This window comes from Patella vulgata, chromosome 5 (assembly GCF_932274485.2).
Source record: "Patella vulgata chromosome 5, xgPatVulg1.2, whole genome shotgun sequence".
Lineage (NCBI taxonomy): Eukaryota > Metazoa > Mollusca > Gastropoda > Patellidae > Patella > Patella vulgata.
In genome coordinates, this window is record NC_065883.2 from 38,246,939 (window position 1) to 38,270,411 (window position 23,473).

The window sequence follows — 23,473 nt, forward strand, 5'->3', positions numbered from 1 at the left end:
CAGTGATGCATAGCTGTCTGTGATCCGAAAAATTACTATTTGACTAAATCAATGGACACTTTTTGACATAGTACTTATGTTTTATAGTTTAATTTACTATCCTTGTATTATATAATGCATCTTTAAGAAGGTATATGCTTGAATGAGAAAAAACAAGTTTTCAAGGGTAGCTATAAAAATATGCACGGCCGAAAGAACACAAACTTCTTTTTATATTTTTTTGTGCCTCCGTCATATGTAAATATTTTTGATTTAAATAAAATATTATAATTAATATTTTGAAAATTAAAATTGTAATATAACAACTTTTGCAAGGTTCTAAATCTTGTTTGTAAATTCGGTACTGTGTGCTAAAAATAATATTGACTAGAAATAATAATATTGACTAGAAAGTGCCCAGCGAATACTCCAGGGGTGTTTCCAACTTTTTATGCATGATTATTTACATTTAAAAGATGATAAACTGAAAGTATTGACATTTCATAAAATATCGCGATATAGTGATTATATCGCGATATTTTCAGGGATATCGCCCAGCTCTAGTGTTGAGAGCCGTTTTGGGTGTTCATCATTGTGTTTTATTAGCCATTAGCTTTTTATACGCCCACATTAAAATTTTGTCGTATATTGTTGTCGCCCCCATCCAGCTGTCCGGCGTCCATAATTGCTTGTGGACGCTCTAGACTAAAGTTAATATCCGATTGACTTTAAATTTATAAACAGTGTTTGAGGCCATGAGATGAAGAACCCTATTGATTTACAGCGATTTCCGATAATTACTGCCAGAGTTATGACCCTTATTCACTTCAAAAAATCTTGTGGACACCCTAGAGGCTAAAGTTAATATCCGATTGACTTTAAATTTATACACAGTGTTTAAGGTCATGAGATGAAGAATCCTATTGATTTTCAGCGATTCCCGATAATTACTGTCAGAGTTATGGCCCTCGTTCACTTTGAAAAATCTTGTGGTCACTCTAGAGGCTAAAGTTAATATCCGATTATAGTCCAGGAGATATCAGTAATTACCCAAAACAAATTGCAAAAGAAATAAATTTTGCTCTGTTCAACCCTGTACGGATGTATCTAAAATATATAAAAAATCGCCGTCGGTAGAACCTGCCATTTTTGATATACAGGTAAAACAAATGTGTCACTATAGTAACGTTAAACTAAGGCCTGAGCGGGCTTCCGTAGTTGATTAATTCGTAGCCGGAAGTAGCAGATGACACTAGCTGATATCAACAAAAAGTAAGTTTTAAGATTCCTAATTATATTGAATTTTGGTAATTATTTCAATTCAGACTGAAAGTAACATGACATTACACGATTAAGCAATGTACTTCAATTAGGCCTTGGCAACGTCTCAATAGATTTGATGCATGCATATCAATTAATGCAATTCCTTTCAAACTTATCATTCTAAATTTAAAATAATTTATATTCAATAGATATGCGTTTAATTTATGTCAAATTTTATCGTCAGATTTAGGCAAACACTAGTAATTAGTCGTTTCAATGACCTGATGAAGCCTTTATTGTGAAAAAATCTATGGAAGCCGAGTGACGACATAAATGCTTGTTTATTTATCAAGTAAATTCTCTACTTAAAGACTTTTTTATTTTTTTTATTTTATAGTGAGCTGTATCTTTTGTGAAAAGCGTTTAGACGACGACCAACCGGTAGTAATTCTTGGACAGAAGGGTTGTGAAACTATAAACTCGATTAGTGAAAAGCTAAATCTTTCTACTAACGTCACCCCACAACAAGCTGTACATAGGGAATGTAGGCGTAACTTCTGTAGACAAAAGGAGTTCCGACGTTCCCAGCATAGTCGCAATTTATCTGAAGATTATAGAAGGCTTCGGTCAGAAGAAGACGGGTTCGATTTTGAAAAACATTGTCTTTTTTGTCAACAGAATGGCAAACTAAGCGGGAATAAAAGAGGTTTTGAAGTCTTTCCTGTTTGGACATTTGATTTTCAAAATACTGTTAGTGAAATTTGTTTAAAAAGGAATGATGCATGGGGGAATCAAGTTCTCGCCCGACTAGAGTATGCTCTGGATTTACCCGCAGCTGATGCTATATACCACCAGACTTTTAATGTAAATTTTCGGACTGGGAAGTATATACCCGTTTCCAAGCAGAAAGACGGGTCACCTTCATCTAAGTTCTCCAGAGGGAGGCCAGAAAAGCAGACTCAACTGACAGCTTTTCTTAAAGATGGGTTCCCGCGTACAAACTGGGTGATTTAATGGTATATATGGACTAAAAACATATTCAAACTAATTAATTTGTCATAACTTTGCTTCAAATCCTTCTCAAACATTGTAATTGCGAAGGAATGTCCTGCTATAAAAATTCGATCAAACCAGTTCATGTTTACGTCACGTGACTTACCTCTCGTGGAAGTCAGAGGAGAAGTCATTGCATGCATAAGATGATGTTGTCTTTAATCGCTTACTATTATTACAAATATCGAATCCTAATTAAATTCTCAGATTATCCACTACCCGTGTCTTTTTCCGTCATTTTTATCTCAGAAAGTGTTGTACATCTAACTCTTCATAAAGTTTATCAACTTGTACATCAAGTGCTCAATGTTCGTGTGTGACCTTTGACATCACGCGTGCAGAAATTCCTAATTGTCAGGCTGTTGATTAGGGGAACCCTTACATTTTTGTCCTGTATACGCTGCATGAGTGTTTTTCGGGGAATCCAGCATTTTTCTAGTAAGATTGGATATCTCTACTATCCATATATACCTAAATTACCATACTTTTATAGGAAATAACCACCCGATAAATACTTTTCTGGGAACCCATCTTTAAAGTAGCCAAGTTTCTACAAGAGAATGATGATGAACAAATAACTACAGGTGATCTTGTAAAACGGATGGATGATTTGTGCCCTAGTGATGCTTACAGTTCTACATATATGAAGGAAAAAATATTGGAGTATTTTAAAGATCAAATAATTATTACTGAATTAAATGGCATTCCTAATGTTGTAACCTTCAAAGCAACTGCTTCTACCATACTGAATGAAATTTACAATCAGCCTAAAAATCAAGATGAAAATGAGGCAAAAATGTTTATAATTAAAGCAGCGGCTAAACTTATTCAAAGTGATATCAAAGATCTTCCTGCCTGTAAAGACAAATATCCATCTCCACATGATTTTTCGTCTGTGCAAGGTCAGCTAGATTACCTACCCCAGTCACTCAAGACTTTTCTTTCCTTACTGTGTCCACCAAAGACAAATTCTGTCAAAATTGCCTCTTTAGGACAGTCAATTATGCAAGCTGTAAGACCCAAAGTATCTTTATCCCCCATCCAATTAGGTCTTGCAGTTCAACTACATAATCAATTTTTGTCACGATTCCTCATTTACACACTTAATAAGTTTGGATTTTGCTCTAATTACAAAGAAGTAATGTGGTTTGAATGTAGTGCAGCTGTTGGAAACAGTGCTCACATTTCAAAGTTGAATGAAACCCAATCTGTACAATTTGTCACCGACAATGTGAATCATAATAACAGGACATTAGATGGTCACAACACATTCCATGGTATGGGGATTATCGCAACAGTAACTCCTGGTTTGTCAGAAGAATCCAAACTGGAACGCCTAACAGTTTCTCCAGACCTTCTTTTAGCTTCGGGTAGAATTAACATAAAATTCTACAAATCACCAAAAGAACAACCATCTTTAAAGTTCAAGTGTTTAATTCACAAGCCAGTAGTTGACAAAACGAATAACTTAGAACTGATGTTAAAAGTAATTCAACCTATCAAGTCTATGTGTCCCGTTTGGTCCGGTTTTATGCAGACTGTTCAATCGGGTTCCTTTGCTGGAAAATCTTCAATAAATTTCTTACCAATGATCGACTTGAATCCCGGTGATTTATCATGTATCTATTCAACTTTGCATTATGTTTGTGAGCAAGCTGAAAAACACCAAATAACTCCAATTGTGACATTTGATCAGCCCCTTTACTGGAAAGCTTCCATTATTATTGAAAGGGAGAGGGAAGACAGCCCGTTAAAGAACATTGTACTACGACTCAGTGTATTTCATTTACAGATGAGTTTTCTTGGCAGTGTTGGGCATCTAATGCAGTCTTCCGGCTTGCAAGAGGCAATGGAAACGGTTTACACTACAAATGCTGTACAGCACATGTTTAGTGGAAAGGCAATCTCTCGAGCTGTCCGGGAACATCTTCTAGTTGATTCAGCACTAAATTTGCTGATTGTTTCAGATATATATGGTTTATCTGTTACCCCCCAATACAGAGAACTAGAAGATTCACAAAACCATGTAGATAAAGACGTTGGTGTTATTGCTTCTTTGTATGATCAACTGTTGAGAAAGGCTATTGGTATGGAGGACATAAGCAGTCACCCTGTCTTTGACAATGTTAGATCGAAGCTTGAAAGACACAAAGGAGAACTTCTGCAATATCCTACTGCAGGTATGTGGATTCAATATATGGAAACCATTGACATATTTACAAAGGTTTATTAAAGCCGAAAGAACAGGAGTTTGGGAGTTACACCTCAAAACAGATGCTGATATGCTTCCTTACCTGGCAGCTACAGGTCACAATTTATATGTAAAGTCAGCCTATCTATATCTGCAACAAATATATGAACTTCCTAGTAACCACCCGAAAGTATATACGGAGTTCATGGATGAACATAATGTAGTGCGCAGAAGTGATCGGTTCTGGGCAGGTTTGTCTACAGACCTTGCTATTGAGCAGACTTTAATGCGAAGCTTAAAATCCACAGATGGAATGACGAGGGGCAAAGGAATGACAGAGACTCAATGCGTTCAATGGTTGCTTGCTATGCCCATGTGTGCCGCAGTTAATTCGAGTATGCAAACCCTCACAGAGATTTCATTTTCGTCCAGTGAACAACACAAGGAAATGTTTGGTTCAAAACAAAAAAGAGACAGAGAAGATTTAATTACAGTTTTCGACTTTTTGAAAGAGAGAAATCCATTTGAAAAAATTGATATGTTGCGTAATATCGAGACTGGGGTAACTGCTGAAGACAATGTAAATGTTCACTTGGCTAAAACCGTCGGAGAAGACATTATAGAGAATATTAAGGACCAACCTGTATGGAATTATCTTTTCAGAAGAGAAAGCAAGTTATTAGTATGGATCAACATTCTTTTCTCAAAATAAAAAATGAAACGGTGTGAGTTAGCACACAACTTTTTCAACGCTTGTTGGTTGCTGCTACAGGCATTACTGAAGATATGCACCAAGTATTTTCATATGAACTCAGTTCTGTTCCTTCTGCATTATTTGATAAAAGTGGGTGTATGAGGGAGGCCCATAAGTCTACATTAGCAGATGTTATCTGGTCTTCGGGTGATTGTTCAGCGGATGAGAGAACTGACACTGATATGAAGTATGTTGTAGATGGTGGTTCACTTTTACATCAACTTCCTTGGTCTAGGGGATTGACATTCTCTGAAATTTGTCAACTGTATGCCAACTATGTTAATACGAGATATGGATATCCAACTATTGTATTTGACGAATACATGTCCGGCCCTTCAACGAAGGATGTAACGCACCAATGTTGATCTAAAGGCATAATGAGCACAAATGTATTATTTACTGGTGATACACCCTTCCGTTCGGAAAAAGGACCACTTTCTAGCCAATTGTCAAAACAAGCAATCCTTCATCGATAAGTTATCTTTAACCCTTGGAAGTATAGGCTGCAGAGTTATCCAGGCCAAATCCAATGCAGATGTGTTGATAGTTAAAACTGCTGTGGAATCTACCTTAAATTTCCCCACTACATTAATCGTTGAAGACACAGACTTATTAATCTTGTTGTGTTATTATGCATGTACAATACCAAATAGTCACAAACTTCAGTTCCGTTCAGGTAAAAGTACAGGTTTAATTCATAAAGCTAAAGTTTGGAGCATGCAAAAGACAATAGATGTTGTTGGGCGGCAAATCTGTTCAATTCTTCCCACAGTTCATGCGCTCACTGGATGTGATACCCCCACAAGAATCTTTGGTGTTTGAAAGGCCAACGTATTTAAGAAAGTGCGAACAAGTGTTTATCTCCAAGGTGAATTCGACAAATTCCAAAAGTGTCTTAGTTCTGATGATGTGACGAGATTCGGTGAAAATATTATTGTAAAACTATATAATGGATCAAAAGACGAAAATCTCAATCAGCTAAGATATCGTTTATTCAAGGAAAAGTCCATTTGTAATACTTCAACAGTTGAAATCCATACCCTGCCACCAACCTCGTCTGATGCGAAGTTTCACTGTATGTGAGCTTTTCTTCAAATAAAAGATTGGACAAGCGACTCGGTCATGGATGCAACATTATGGGGATGGAAAATTGAAAAAGGTTTATATCTACCCACCCAAACCGACATTGATCCTGCTCCGTCAGCGATTCTTTCTATAATAAGATGTAAGTACAAAGTGAACTGTGACAGTAAGCGGTGTTCTTGCTGAAAACATGGACTTGAATGTTCCATATCATGTAAGTGTAGTAGGGTGTAATTTATAAATGTTTTGTTGTTTATATGTAAATAAAGTTTATGTATTGTGTTTAGTGAGTTGTTTTAATGAGTTTACCTGGCTTGCACCTTGTTTGAAACTGCACTTCTATCTTGACATGACTAATGACAAGATCTTTGTATGTTCTTCAACTTCAGCTTGTGTAACATAGCTCGTCTGTACTGGTATATATAATATAATTAAAACACCTTTCCCAGGTGTTCTTTGGTATTGTGAATAACAATTTATGTGTTCCAAAATTAGAACACTTCAGCACTAAAAGCTTGCTGTTTCAAAATCCTAGAAAAAAAATTTTTTATGCCCAAACTGAATTGACAAAATGTCCCTTATTTTCGTTGTCCCAAAGTTCGAAGATAAAAATAAATAATTGTATGTATGGATTTATGTAATTCAGAACAACATTTTTGAGGTCATGATCTTATGACGTCATTATGCATAATGCCCTAATTAATGTCACTAATTATGCACAATGACCTAATAAAGATATAAAAAAACCAAATAGGTTCATAAGCAATCGATTTACAAGTATTTTATCAAAAGCAATTTCAAGATCCACACCCCCATTTTTTTTAACTCTTAGGTGTTGTTCTAAATATAGTAACTTAGACAGGTGAAAAATTGCATTATGGATCAAGGGATCGGTGGCGACTTTTGATAGGAGAAATGAAATGAAATGGGGTTTAATGTCCTACTGTTCTGCTCCTGACCTAGGCTAATGAAGACGGGCATACGCCATACAGTGTGCTATGAGAGAAATTTTGCCCGGGCAGCGGCGCTACGGCCTACTCTTATATCGAATTCCAACTGCCAAGGGATCTTTTACGTGCATGCCAATGTGTACACGGGACCTCGGTTTTTCGTCCCATTCGAACGACTAGACAGCTGTCCTTGTCAGGCCCTCCGTCCTGTATCACTGACAAGGGGAAACCACGCCGGAAAATCGGGATGAACTTTCTCGGCCAATGCAGGGATCAAACATCCGACCTCCAGGCTAGCGAGCCAGCGTCTTACCCACTTAGCCATGTGATCCCCCTTTTGCTAGGATGAACACCAAAGTCCAAACAATATGCATCGATCAATGCATCGGGAGCTAACATCGATACTTGCAATGCATCGATGATACATCGGACCATCAGTAAATTTGACAGCCATATTAGCCTAAAACGAACATCGCTGTTGTCGGTCGAAAATTCCCTGCCGCAAATCTCCGTAATAAATTCTGTAAACATGTCATTTGGTACCCGCAATAATACTAGTGCCTACCTTTGTTATGTATTCCATAATACCTATCCCATTTTGTGAAGAAAATCAATGAATTATTTTTATTTTATCAAAAAAACACCTGTCAGTCATTAAAAAAAAATCAGGGGGAATTAACTATGCGTAATATAGGAGGCACTAAAACTTTGCTTTTATTGACGTGAATGGTAATAGGTATTAGAAACTTGATGATCGTTAATAAACTGTTGAAGAAATGTTGAAAGATCCTTATAAAAAGTGTCCACAGCTTTATACACTTGAAAGGTGACATAAAATAGTCCATGCGAGAAATAAAATAAGCAAAATTTATGATTAGCATTTGTGCGAATAAAGTTACCTACTTTGTAGCAAATTGATTAGCAACAGGCAAGATTTGATTCGCAAAGTTCGATCCGAACCCGGTTATCGAGACCCCTGTTAAGCTTGTAAACAAGACCGATCAGATTTCTTCAAGACATCCCTTATTAAATTTTAGATGAGCTGCTGTTGAGACATTGCTGCTATGTGGACGCATTTCCCACGCTATATTTAGATTCTCAATAAAGCACTATTCATCATGTCTTTGTAAATACTCAACAGAATTTATCTACTTTTCGTCTGATATTCCTTGTAAAGATTCAATTTTTACAATAGTTTAGTTTGCATGGATTAAAAATCACTCAAATGATGATCAGAGTATTTAACTACAGTGGACTCTGTCACATCCGACATCGTACGGGACTGTTAAGATATGCCGGATAAGACAGCCTGATGGAATACTCAATACTGGAAGTATTATTGTATCTTCGATTACTGGAAGTATAATCTTCTTCGGTTGTATGTATTTGGTAGCAAAAATTTAATGTTGGAACCACTCGTGTGTCATTATGTTGATATCAAGGTTATCAACACAAGTATTAATCTCACAATTATTGATTGGTGATTGCTTGTCTATCTTTTGTAAGTAAACACTGATAGATTGGAGGTCAGATTATACAATGTTAATTAATGCAAATTGTGTAAATAATAATAATAATAATAAAGGGACCGCTGATTGATGTCGTAATACATAATATTCAGAATACAGATTACTCAACTTCTTTGGTTGAAAGTAATAAGGAAATAAATCGACACATGAAAATGATGCCTGATTTCACGGAATGCCGTAATATTCAGAAGCCGGATGTGACAGAGTCCACTGTATTTGATAATTGCAACTTGCCAATCACTGTAATCTTCTGTTTTTTAAAACTAAATTGTACCTATTTATTGAAGTCTGTCTTATGCTAAATTTTATTTCAGCATGATAGTAATGGCGATATTTTTTCAAAGAAGGGAGATTTTATATTTTGTAACGATAATGTTATCGAGTTTGTAACTAAAGCTTATCTTGTTGTACAGAATCATACTGGTGAACCACCTGAAGTACAGATCAGTCAACAGTAAGTTTCATTGTTATACGCCCACATGGTTGTATATTACCGTCACCACCATATGTTGTCCACAATGTGTTGTGAACACTCTACAGACAACAGATCTTTATAAAATTTATGTATATGTGACCAGTGCTGGCAAAATGGGTCGGAATGTGCAAAGTCGAATAATGAGCTACAGACAAAGCAAGTGAAAATATTGATTTTGATCGAAGTTGAAATTTTCACAAAAATGAGTCTATAAATATACTATCTATCAACCCCAAAGATCAAAATAACCATAAAACATTTTAAAACACCTTTGTTTGGATGTTTTGTAAGAGTACTGTATTTATAAATCTTTCTTTTGTCTTAAAATTCTCTGTGTAATTAGGTTTTTTGTCCCCCGCCTTTCGAAGAAAGCAGAGGACTATTAAAATGAGTCCATCCGCCTGTCTGTCTTTCCGTCACACCTTTTTGGACACAATAACTCTCTTTCTAATTGAGCTAGGTGTTTCTTAGGTCAATGCCTTGATGGAGTTCGAAGATGAGCATTTTCTGGTTAAGGTAAATAGAGATAAGCAATTTGATTGGTTGATGCTTTGGGACACGATATTTTTAGTTCTAATTAAGTGAGAGTGATGAAACTTGGTGTATAGTTTCATTACATCATTACCTTGACTAAGTTCAATAATGAACATTTTTTGCTCAGGGTAAGCAGAGCAATAAGCAATTTGTTTGGCTGATACTTTGAAACACAATAACACTCCTTCTAATTAAGCTAGAATGTTCAAACTTGGTGTAGGTGTTTATTAGGTGAATGCCTTGATGAAGTTCAAAGATGAGCATTTTCTGCTTTGGGTAAGCATAGATAAACAATTTGATTGGTTGATGCTTTGGGACACAATAACTTTAGTTCTAATTAAGTGAGAGTGATGAAATTTAGTACAAGTTTTTATTACATCAATACCTTGACTAAGTTCGATAATGAGCTTTTTCTGCTCAGGGTAAGCCGAGCGATAAGCAAATTGATTGGTCGAGACTTTGGAACACAATAACTCTCATTCTAGTTGTGGTAGAATGTTCAAACTTGGTGTAAGTGTTCATTAGACGGATGCCTTGATGGAGTTCGATGATAAACATTGTCTGCATACGGTAAGCAGAGATAAGCAATCTGATTGGTTGATGCTTTAAGGTCAATAACTTTGGTTTTAATTAAGTGGGAGTGATGAAACTCCGAGTATAGATTCATTATATCATTACCTTGACTAAGTTCGATGATGAGAATTTTCTGCTTAGGCTAAGGATCGATAAGCAATTTGATTGGTCAAGACTTTGGAACATAACAACTCTGCTTTTAATTGAGCTAGAATGTTTAAACTTGATGTTGATGTTCATTAGTTAAAGTATCTTGACTGAGTTCAATGATTAACATTTCGAGCAAAGTTAAACAGAGCTAAGTAGTTTTATTGGGACCAGATAACTTTAATTCTATCTGATAGAGAGTGATGAAACTTGGTGTATAGTTGATAATCAGTTTGATTGCTTGATACTTTTGAAAAAAAAAATAAATGTTCGATTAATTAATATGTGTCATCTATTTCATTTGGGATTTCGGCTTGGGACATCAGGTTCACTGTTGGCTTGTTTTTTCTTCCACTTTTTGCGGGACGACTGATCAATCCCCTAGGCTTCATTGTGAAGCGGGGAATCTCTAGTTTATAAATATGACCATGGTTTTCCCGATGACCTCTTTTTCAACCAATAAAAGATAGGTTGATAGGCAATGAAACATATGCACACAGCAGCTAAATCGTTTGAGCAGTCGACAAGGGTTGTTGCATATTCAATAGGCTTCTTTGTTTCACTAATTTAAATTATGCATATAAATTTCATACAGATGGGATAACTTTGGTCGTTAGAGCGTTCACAAGGTGCAACAAAGTGAAAGAGAGCCATCACTCTAGACGTAATAAACGGAAATAGCTGAAATTCAGTAGGCTTCTTCGTTCCACTAATTTAAATGATGGAGATAAATTTCCTACAGATAGGATATTAACTTTTGTCAGATACGTCGATGATAGCCTTGCTTGCCTCTGCAGTCACAAATTCAAAGATCCCGAACACTATTTATTCGTATGCCACTTATATTCAGATGTAACAGACAATCCATAACCTTCAACAAACTCATAAAACAATCAGTTGACAGTTGTATGGGTCAACAAAGTTTAGTCCTGAGATAAACACACTTATTTTCCAAGAAGTCCAACAATTTATTCTCTTATCAAAAAGATTTAAATATACATAAAACAACTCTTAAGTTTTTTCAAGCCCTGAACAATCATCTAAGTCTCGATATTATCCATTATGTATCCTATATGTTGTATATTTATGTAATTATGTATGTATGTATATATTTATAATGTGTACATGTATCTAAATCAGAGAGAGAGGTTACACATAGGCATAGCCCAGTGATGGGATTTCAAAATATTTCTTGTCAGAAATGTTTTCCCTAAAATAAAGGGGCATAACCAGTGATGGGATTTTGCCCGTATATTCCGGACATGTCCGACGCTATTTTCTGAACTTCCAAAATTGTCTGTCCGGGAATATGCGCAATCGGACATCAAGATATGGTGAATAATATTCAAAATTCCAAAATTAATATATTGTACTGAGTGTATAACTACCACTCAACCCGATTATCGTTAATAATAGGCTGGATTGATTAGGTAATTAAGTGATTAACGTATTTATCGTGTTATACTGTCTATACACCCACCTTGATTAACTATTTAATCTGCCATGATTGACTGGCTTAATCTTTTATCGGACAATTCATCAATCTAATCTTAAACAGATGTCATTGCTTCTCCTTTGTCGGGCTATTCATCAATCCAATAAGAGCGATTAGATTTTAATCAAAGCATGTATAAACTAGTCTTAGATGTCACATATCATTAGAGTACATGTATATAACACCCCAAATCAATGGGTAGTCATTTTGGCTACGATATCTTTTACGTCTTTTAAGGCTCCATATAGAAATTCTCATCAACAGTGGCACTTTCCAGCGATCTCCATTGCCGAACGAAAATCGCTTACAAGCCAGTGCTTACGATGAAGCTATGTGCTTTGAGTCACGTACGCCATACGCTGAAGGAAGCTTAATTAAGTAGTTACGGATCGGCAAACTTTCCTTCTATCGTATTTCGAAAACACGTAATTTTATAGGAATATTACTGACAAAAATTTGAACACCACACGGGAATTAAATATGAAAAATAGCGAGGTGTTCCTATTTTAATTACGCGCGGATTTGAATATTTTGTTGACGTAAAGAAAACGATTCTTATTCCGGAAGTTCTACATTCATTTGCTGCCGTATAAACAAAGACACGTAATGCATACTATTGTGAATTTGATGCCGAAGCAGGAGTTTGTAGGAATGTTACTGAGTTAAATTTAATTACCGTACTGGAATTAAATATGAAAAATAGCGAGGTTCACCTATTTTTATTACGTACGACATTTGAATATTTTGTTGACAAGTGATTGACATGTTCGATTGCCGAACGAAAATCGCTTATGGGACAGTGCTTACTATAAAGCTATGTGCTATGAGTCACGTACGCCATACGCTGAAGGAATGTTACTGACATATATTTGATTACCGTACGGGAATTAAATATGAAAAATAGAGAGGTTCACCTATTGTTATTACGTACGGCATTTAAATATTTTGTTGACACGTGATTTTTAATTGTGGTATGAATCCGTCTGTTTATATATCGATAAGAGTTATGCCCCTTTATTTTCGGTAAAATGTCCGACAAGGAAAAATTTTGAAATCCCATCACTGGGCATAACGCTTATCACTATTTTGAAAGCAGATGTTTTCAAACCACAATTAAAAATCACGTGTCAACAAAATATGCAAATTCATACTTAACCCGTGAAGTGCGTAGGTCGTTATATAATGTCCTGGACAACTGCCACTCACTGTGTGTAGGGTGTAATATAACGCCTTGGAGGTATTTTTGCCAACCTATTCTTAGAACATAGTTCGTCACTTGGGGGAATCCCTTGGGAATTCCCTCACGATTGCACCATGTGTAGGACGTTATATTACGTCCTGGACAACTGCCACTCACTGTGTGTAGGGCGTAATATAACGCCTTGGAGGTATTTTCCTCAACCTATTCTTAGAACATAGTACATAGTTCTTCGTCACTTCGTCAAATTAATTACACAATAGGGGGTAGTGAACGTTATGTCCGTAATATTCCTACAAAATTACGTGTTGTCGTAATAGGATAGAATGAAAGCGTGCCGATCCGTACCTGTTTCAGATTTCTCCAAAATTACCTTATTTTTCAGGGTATAGCCTTGCTTGCCTCTGCAGTCACAAATTCGAAGATCCCGAACACTATTTATTCGTATGCCACTTATATTCAGAGTTAACAGACAATCCATAACCTTCAACAAACTCATAAAACAATCAGTTGACAGTTGTATGGGTCAACAAAGTTTAGTCCTGAGATAAACACACTTATTTTCCAAGAAGTCCAACAATTTATTCTCTTATCAAAAAGATTTAAATATATATAAAACAACTCTTAAGTTTTTTCAAGCCCTGAACAATCATCTAAGTCTCGATATTATCCATTATGTATCCTATATGTTGTATATTTATGTAATTATGTATGTATGTATATATTTATAATGTGTACATGTATCTAAATCAGAGAGAGAGGTTACACATAGGCATAGCCCAGTGATGGGATTTCAAAATATTTCTTGTCAGAAATGTTTTCCCTAAAATAAAGGGGCATAACCAGTGATGGGATTTTGCCCGTATATTCCGGACATGTCCGACGCTATTTTCTGAACTTTCAAAATTGTCCGACCGGGAATATGCGCAATCGGACATCAAGATATGGTGAATAATATTCAAAATTCCAAAATTAATATATTGTACTGAGTGTATAACTACCACTCAACCCGATTATCGTTAATAATAGGCTGGATTGATTAGGTAATTAAGTGATTAACGTATTTATCGTGTTATACTGTCTATACACCCACCTTGATTAACTATTTAATCTGCCATGATTGACTGGCTTAATCTTTTATCGGACAATGCATCAATCTAATCTTAAACAGATGTCATTGCTTCTCCTTTGTCGGGCTATTCATCAATCCAATAAGAGCGATTAGAATTTTAATCACAGCATGTATAAACTAGTCTTAGATGTCACATATCATTAGAGTACATGTATATAACACCCCAAATCAATGGGTAGTCATTTTGGCTACGATATCTTTTACGTCTTTTAAGGCTCCATATAGAAATTCTCATCAACAGTGGCACTTTCCAGCGATCTCCATTGCCGAACGAAAATCGCTTACAAGCCAGTGCTTACGATGAAGCTATGTGCTTTGAGTCACGTACGCCATACGCTGAAGGAAGCTTAATTAAGTAGTTACGGATCGGCAAACTTTCCTTCTATCGTATTACGAAAACACGTAATTTTATAGGAATATTACTGACAAAAATTTGAACACCACACGGGAATTCAATATGAAAAATAGCGAGGTGTTCCTATTTTAATTACGCCCGGATTTGAATATTTTGTTGACGTAAAGAAAACGATTCTTATTCCGGAAGTTCTGCATTCATTTGCTGCCGTATAAACAAAGACACGTAATGCATACTATTGTGAATTTGATGCCGAAGCAGGAGTTTGTAGGAATGTTACTGAGTTAAATTTAATTACCGTACTGGAATTAAATATGAAAAATAGCGAGGTTCACCTATTTTTATTACGTACGACATTTGAATATTTTGTTGACAAGTGATTGACATGTTCGATTGCCGAACGAAAATCGCTTATGGGACAGTGCTTACTATAAAGCTATGTGCTATGAGTCACGTACGCCATACGCTGAAGGAATGTTACTGACATATATTTGATTACCGTACGGGAATTAAATATGAAAAATAGCGAGGTTCACCTATTGTTATTACGTGATTTTTAATTGTGGTATGAATCCGTCTGTTTATATATCGATAAGAGTTATGCCCCTTTATTTTCGGTAAAATGTCCGACAAGTAAAAATTTTGAAATCCCATCACTGGGCATAACGCTTATCACTATTTTGAAAGCAGATGTTTTCAAACCACAATTAAAAATCACGTGTCAACAAAATATGCAAATTCATACTTAACCCGTTAAGTGCGTAGGTCGTTATATAATGTCCTGGACAACTGCCACTCACTGTGTGTAGGGTGTAATATAACGCCTTGGAGGTATTTTTGCCAACCTATTCTTAGAACATAGTTCGTCACTTGGGGGAATCCCTTGGGAATGGCGGATATCGTTGGATTGAATCTTAATACTAAGATTTCTTATTCAGCTTCCCAGAGAACCTGTAACATGAAATATTACTCAACAAAAAAACAAGATGGTGGATATTGTCGGATTGACTCCTAATAGTGCAATTTTCGTATTCTCCACAATACCAATGTCACAGTGTTAAAATACAGAATACACTTTTCAGTAATACTAATAGATAAATGCATAATAGAAGTGAGCATATTAGAGAGAGAAAAAAAATGGGGTTTAATGTCCACTCGACACAAACTAGGTCATTTTGGGACTAAAATATGGGTTAATTTTATTTCAATAATTCGTTTGTGCGTAGGGGTCTTTAGCAGGGCTGTCGGTAATTTTTCACAGATGATTAGCAGCACTGCAGTTTTTCAGTTTCAACATAAAACACCGAAATAACAAGATATAGTCCTAGCGTAGCTGTGACCATTTCTGAATGTGATGTAGACTTTTGGTTAGGTCTTATGTCTGAAGCTTATTCTTGGCAGTGGCTTCCGAAGCCCCACTTATTTTTATACGCCCACATTTTCATGTGGACGTATATTGTCGTCGCCCCTGTCCTCCACAATTTGTTTGTGGACTCTCTACAGGTCACAATTCTTGTCTGATTTTGACGAAACTTGAAATATAGGTTTATCCCCAAAAGATCTCGGCTGCTTTCGATATTGGCATGTATGGATTCATGGATTATGGCCCCTGTTTGTACGAAAAATCACGTTTTTAGCTTGTGGACCCTATAGAGGTCACAATTTTTATCTGATTTTGTTGAAACTTGACATGTAAGTTTATAACCCAAAGATCTCAGTTCCTTTTGATATTCGTGCATATCGGACTGTAACTTCCTGAATTATGGCCTCTGATTGTACGCAAAATCGCGTTTTTAGCTTGTGGACCCTATACAGGTCATAATTTTTATCTGATTTAAAAAAACGTATTATTATATCACCGTTACACCCAAAGGAAGGTTGAGTTCGAATTTCGTGAAAATCGGACCAAAACTGACGGACAAAATGGTCGCTGCTTGTACGCGATTAGCTTAAAAATATGGTATATCAAGGTTGTGGACCCTATAGAGGTCACAATTTTTATCTGATTTTGTTGAAACTTGAAATGTAAGTTTATAACCCAAAGATCTCGGTTTCGTTCGATATTCGCGCATATCGGACCGTAACTTCCTGAATTATGGCCCCTGATTGTACGAAAAATCACTTTCTTTTTAGCTTGTTCTTTATCGGTCTCTCGAAAATGTGGGCGTATCCTGCCTGGCAGCCGCTGGTTTTATTTAACTTCCCCAACTCATTATAATATTTTATAAACTAGCGTAAGAATATGGTATATCAAGGTTGTGGACCCTATAGAGGTCACAATTTTTATCCGATTTTGTTGAAACTTAAAATGTAAGTTTATAACCCAACGATTTCATTTCCTTTCGTTATTCGCGCATATTGGACCATAACTTCCTGAATTATGGCTCCTGATTGTAATTTGTGGACCCTATAGAAGTCATAATTTTTATCCGATTTAAAAAAAATGTATTATTATATCACCGTTACACCCTAAGGACGGCTGAGTTCGAATTTCCTGAAAATCGGGTCAAAACTGACAGACAAAATGGCCGCTGTTCGTTCTCAAATAGCGTAAAAATATGGTATATCAAGGTTGTGGACCCTATAGAGGTCACAATTTTTATCCGATTTTGTTGAAACTTAAAATATAAGTTTATAACCCAAAGATTTCGGTTCCTTTTGATATTCGTGCATATCGGACCGTAACTTCCTGAATTATGACCCCTGATTGTATGAAAAATCGCGTTTTAGCTTGTGGACCCTGTAGTCATAGAGGTCATAATTTTTTATCCGATTTATAAAAACGTATTATTATAGCACCGTTACACACTAAGGACGGTTGAGTTCGAATTTCGTGAAAATCGGCCCAAAACTGACAGACAAAATGGCCACCCTTCGTTCTCAAATAGCTTAAAAATATGGTATATCAAGGTTGTGGACCCTATAAAGGTCACAATTTTTATCTGATTTTTTTGAAACTTGAAATGTAAGTTTATAACCCAAAGATCTCATTTCCTGTCGATATTCGCACATATCCGACCATAACTTCCTGAATTATGGCCCCTGATTGTACGAAAAATCGCGTTTATAGCTTGTGGACCCTATAAAAGTCATAATTTTTATCCGATTTAAAAACCCGTATTATTATATCACCTTTACACCCTAAGGACGACTGAGTTTGAATTTCGTGAAAATCGGCCCAAAACTGACAGACAAAATGGCAACCCTTCGTTCTCAAATAGCGTAAAAATATGGTATATCAAGGTTGTGGACCCTATAGAGGTCACAATTTTTATCCGATTTTGTTGAAACTTAAAATATAAGTTTATAACCCAAAGATTTCGGTTCCTTTCGATATTCGTGCATATCGGACCATAACTTCCTGAATTATGGCTCCTGATTGTACGAAAAATCGCGTTTTTAACTTGTGGACCCTATAGAAGTCATAATTTTTATCCGATTTAAAAAAATGTATTATTATATCACCGTTACACCCTAAGGACGGCTGAGTTCAAATTTCGTGAAAATCGAGCCAAAACTGACAGACAAAATGGCCGCCGTTCGTTCTCAAATAGCTTAAAAATATGGTATGTCAAGGTTGTGGACCCTATAGAGGTCACAATTTTTATCAGATTTTGTTGAAACTTGAAATGTAAGTTTATAACACAAAGATCTCAGTTCCTTGCGATATTCGTGCATATCGGACTGTAATTTCCTGAATTATGGCCCCTGATTGTACGAAAAATCGCGTTTTTAGCTTGTGGACCCTATAGAGGTCATAATTTTTTATCGGATTTATAAAAACGTATTATTATAGCACCATTACACACTAAGGACGGTTGAGTTCGAATTTCGTGAAAATCGGCCCAAAACTGACAGACAAAATGGCCACCCTTCGTTCTCAAATAGCGTAAAAATATGGTATATCAAGGTTGTGGACCCTATAGAGGTCACAATTTTGATCCGATTTTGTTGAAACTTGAAATGTAAGTTTATAATCCAAAGATCTCGGTTCCTTTCGATATTCGTGCATATCGGACCGTAACTTCCTGAATTATGGCCCCTGATTGTACGAAAAATCACTTTCTTTTTAGCTTGTTCTCTATCAGTCTCTCGAAAATGTGGGCGTATCCTGCCTGGCAGCCGCTGGTTTTATTTAACTTCCCCAACTCATTATTATAATATTTTTTTTTTATAAACTAGCTCCTAAAGCTTCTTTGGATGTTTGTTTCATTGCCTGGCAACTTTTTTTTAATATACCACATTATCATGTGGACATATTTTTGATAAGCTGCTGTATATTGAGAATCTCCTACCAGTCTTTTTTTATATCAAAAAATATCAACACTGTAGAATGTATTTTTGGGTGATAAAAAAGTATGTCCACACTTTGAGTGGCTATCTTTCGAATTCGGTGTGAAGCATTGGGATAGTCAGAAATCGAACCCTTTCGTTCTGGAGTTACCTTCCCTTTCCTGAAAATCTTTTTACAAATTTTTTAACAAAGATTTGATATTAAACTAAAGTGAAAGAAATTAGTGCTAGATACACCAAATTAAATGATACTTGGGTTATAGGCCCTAGTGATAGCGCCTACAGTTTTTAATGTTTTTTTTTTCAATTTGGTGTGAAGCATTATTAGGACTGTGAGTGGTTGAAGTCTTTTTTTTTTCAGTCGGATGAACCGTATTGATTTTCATGTGGGCGAATATTGTTGTTAATCCTGCTACATTTAGTATTCAATCTTTTTGAAATTTATATATGTTGTTTCAGTGTACATTAATGAGACGAGGAAGCAATTTATGCTGTCGACGTTTTTGGCTAATTGCCAGAGCTGTATGTGACTATTTGTTTTTGCCCACAATGGAATGAAAGTCGTGACTCAACTCAATGTATACAAACTCCCAATTTTTGGGTCAGATTCAGGCTTTTAGATTTAAGTTTCTCGAACCCTTCAAATTTTCAAGTCTGGATGACCTGGCGCCTGGTACGTTCGGGCATTTTTTAATGCGCGAACTCTTAGGTTTTTTTTACTGGCATGCGCACAGGTACTATTTCTTTTTCTTTTAACAAGTACCCAAATCGGGGATTTCGTGCGGAGGTAGTTCGGAGGTAAACAGTCTGTGAAGTACAACACTTGCCACTGTACCTGTGTATCGCTAATTATAAACCGAATGTGTGAAGACAGTTCATACATATCACTCAAAAATTTTTCAGTACAAACTCAGTTGATTCACGCTCGATTTGCTACTAAACAAACCCATCGGTTTATTTTCTCAACAGTGTGACCCGAAGTGACCGCGGATTTATTGACCTTGTATGAACTTATCCATAGCTATATCCTTACACCGAGAGAAATTATCTAGTCTCGGTGAAAAGAACCATGGTCATCTGGTAGAAAATTACTTTTGTATTTTTTGGAACGGAAAACAGTGTTTTTAGAAGCAAACTAACCTGCCGCACATGAGGAAGTCATTATACTAATAATAAAAGGCGAGACCTCTTTTTGCGGCGCAGGCTTATCACTGAGTAGTAAACCGTCCACAAACAATAATATAGGAAGCCTAGTGACGAGTGTATGTAAGTAGGCTATAGACTATAGGTTTGAGTCGAGATTACTCGCTTTCAGTTTACTCTGTTTTTGCGATAACCAATTATGTGAGAAATACCATACTGACATTCGGTTTTTAAAAGTTATACGCGAACTAAATGCGTATGTTAGATACTGACAGAGCAGCCCCGAGTTGAACAATCGCTGCCCGAGCTGTCTTCGTCAGCTAGTTTCAAAATGGCGTACAGCCAGTGCCAGTGGGAAAAGACGACAATAAAATCAGAAATATGTTATTTATTATTGTCGGACTTACGGTATTTATTGATAGGCTACATGTATATCTAAAGAATACTGGCATTCATGTTTGATACGACTCCTCAGTCTCCTGTAACCCTAACCAGTAAAAGGAAGGAGTGGAATCCACATTTGACTATTTGTTGGAAATGTACGTATAATTATGACCAAGAAACTAAAAACCATAGCCAATATAAAAAATGTTGTTGAAATTTTTTTTCCCTGTATATATATATTATGATATTCGACATGGTATTGAGTATTGGAAGCGAAGTACAGAGTCAGGGTACAAACACTTTTCAATTTCAAAAGGTTAGTGGAAAGGTGCCTGGGTCGATTTTCTCTGTTTTTGCGATAACCAATTATGTGAGAAATACCATACTGACATTCGGTTTTTAAAAGTTATACGCGAACTAAATGCGTTTGTTAGATACTGACAGAGCAGCCCCGAGTTGAACAATCGCTGCCCGAGCTGTCTTCGTCAGCTAGTTTCAAAATGGCGTACAGCCAGTGCCAGTGGGAAAAGACGACAATAAAATCAGAAATATGTTATTTATTATTGTCGGACTTACAGTATTTATTGATAGGCTACATGTATATCTAAAGAATACTGGCATTCATGTTTGATACGACTCCTCAGTCTCCTGTAACCCTAACCAGTAAAAGGAAGGAGTGGAATCCACATTTGACTATTTGTTGGAAATGTACGTATAATTATGACCAAGAAACTAAAAACCATAGCCAATATAAAAAATGTTGTTGAAATTTTTTTTCCCTGTATATATATATTATGATATTCGACATGGTATTGAGTATTGGAAGCGAAGTACAGAGTCAGGGTACAAACACTTTTCAATTTCAAAAGGTTAGTGGAAAGGTGCCTGGGTCGATTTTCTCTGTTTTTGCGATAACCAATTATGTGAGAAATACCATACTGACATTCGGTTTTTAAAAGTTGTACGCGAACTAAATGCGTTTGTTAGATACTGACAGAGCAGCCCGGAGTCGAACAATCGCCGCCCGAGCTGTCTTCGTCAGCTAGTTTCAAAATGGCGTACAGCCAGTGCCAGTGGGAAAAGACGACAATAAAATCAGAAATATGTTATTTATTATTGTCGGACTTACGGTATTTATTGATAGGCTACATGTATATCTAAAGAATGCTGGCATTCATGTTTGATACGACTCCTCAGTCTCCTGTAACCCTAACCAGTAAAAGGAAGGAGTCGAATCCACATTTTACTATTTGTTGGAAATGTACGTATAATTATGACCAAGAAACTAAAAACCATAGCCAATATAAAAAATGTTGTTGAAATTTTTTTCCCTATATATATATATTATGATATTCGACATGGTATTGAGTATTGGAAGCGAAGTACAGAGTCAGGGTACAAACACTTTTCAATTTCAAAAGGTTAGTGGAAAGGTGCCTGGGTCGATTTTCAATCATGTCGTGTTCATCACCATGAGGGGGGGGGGGGGGATTTTTTTATCAACATTTTTTTACATTGATTTGTAGTTTCTTGGTTATGTCGTACAAATACAAATATATGTATACCCGAGGTTTTATGACACTTGTGGCAGTGGTCGAATCAAACATGATCGCCACATTCCTTTACGCCATAACCATACCTTAGCCCTCTGGAAGCTCAATATGTATTTAATGTCCGTTTCGCGTTAAATACCATTTCTAATATTGTACATAAGTGAAGAAATTTTTTCTGCACCAGTTCTGTACAAAATTTATCTGATTACCGCTGCAGCATGCCATAAACCACCCTTCCTTCATTCCCGGTACCGCACAACCCAATTTACTTGCGCTAGCTCTTTGCATAAAATTACCAACTCCCGGTGTCTACGTGACATAACATCTATTCCTCATCGCAATGCATTTCTTGGGTTGGGGTGCAGTCATGGGCGTCACACATGAGGGGGCCCGGATGGGTCTCCCCCCCCCCCCTTATTTTCCAGATGTGGTGGGGGCGAAATATACTTGGTCTCCCCTCATATTTATTTTAACAGATATTATAATTATTTAACATTCTATCTGTATAAAACTTGTACATATCCCAATATGTCAGACAGCACCAAAATTATTTCCATTTTGTGACAATTTCTGAAGAACCTCTACAACTGACCCCCACCCTTTGCGAATGAGGGCCCTCCAAATAAAACCACCTCCACCATAATAAACCTTAAAACGCCCCTGACTATCACAGTAATTACTAAACTGTTGTGTACAATTTTTCTATTAACATATGTAACAGTCATTAAAAAACGTCTGAATACGGCACCCCCTGACTTAAACATGATACACATTGTATAGACCTATTGCACGTTCATGGCATGTCAAAGGTTAATCGGGGATAGATGATAAAAACACCAATCGAAGCGACTATAAATCAAAACACGGTTGATTCAACACGACTTCATTGGTTATTCAATACGTCGTTAACCCCGAATAACCTTTCACACGTCCAATCACAATATCGTGCAATAGGTGTATTAATGTGATTTTTAGGTTTAACCCCGCAAACAATGCCAAAATAGTGTTCTCACTGCTTACAGAAAACTGAAATTTAAAAAAAAAATTTTTTTATGAGGGTGACCCTCCCACACACTCCCTATCGAGCTGTCGCTCGGTCTGCGCAGCCTCATGCCTGGCACATACTGTCAACATTGTATATTTTTCCGTTTCCGCCCTTCCCCCCCACAATATATATTTCACGGCGACGGTACCAGCATACGCAGTTGTTGACACCCATTACATCACTCCTGTCTAACAAATCATAAAGCTGTGGTGTTACGGTGGCGGCATAGTATTTCACCGTAACACCACAGCCACTCTAACCATTCATAATACATCTAACTATCCCTTTACAGCACTTCACTCCCTACACATTTCCCCTCGTCCTACTTTCCCAAACGTCAACAA

At 36.4% G+C, this 23,473-nt stretch overlaps 1 protein-coding gene across 1 annotated transcript in view; it reads left to right on the forward strand.

Moving 5' to 3' along the window:
* The window catches only part of LOC126820653 (unconventional myosin-Ib), a 287,803-nt gene that overhangs the window by 252,940 nt on the left and 11,390 nt on the right, over positions 1-23,473 (forward strand). The window contains exon 22 of the mRNA XM_050548748.2: positions 9,117-9,256. Within this exon, the coding sequence (XP_050404705.1) occupies positions 9,117-9,256 (140 nt within the window). The remainder of the gene's footprint in view (positions 1-9,116; positions 9,257-23,473) is intronic.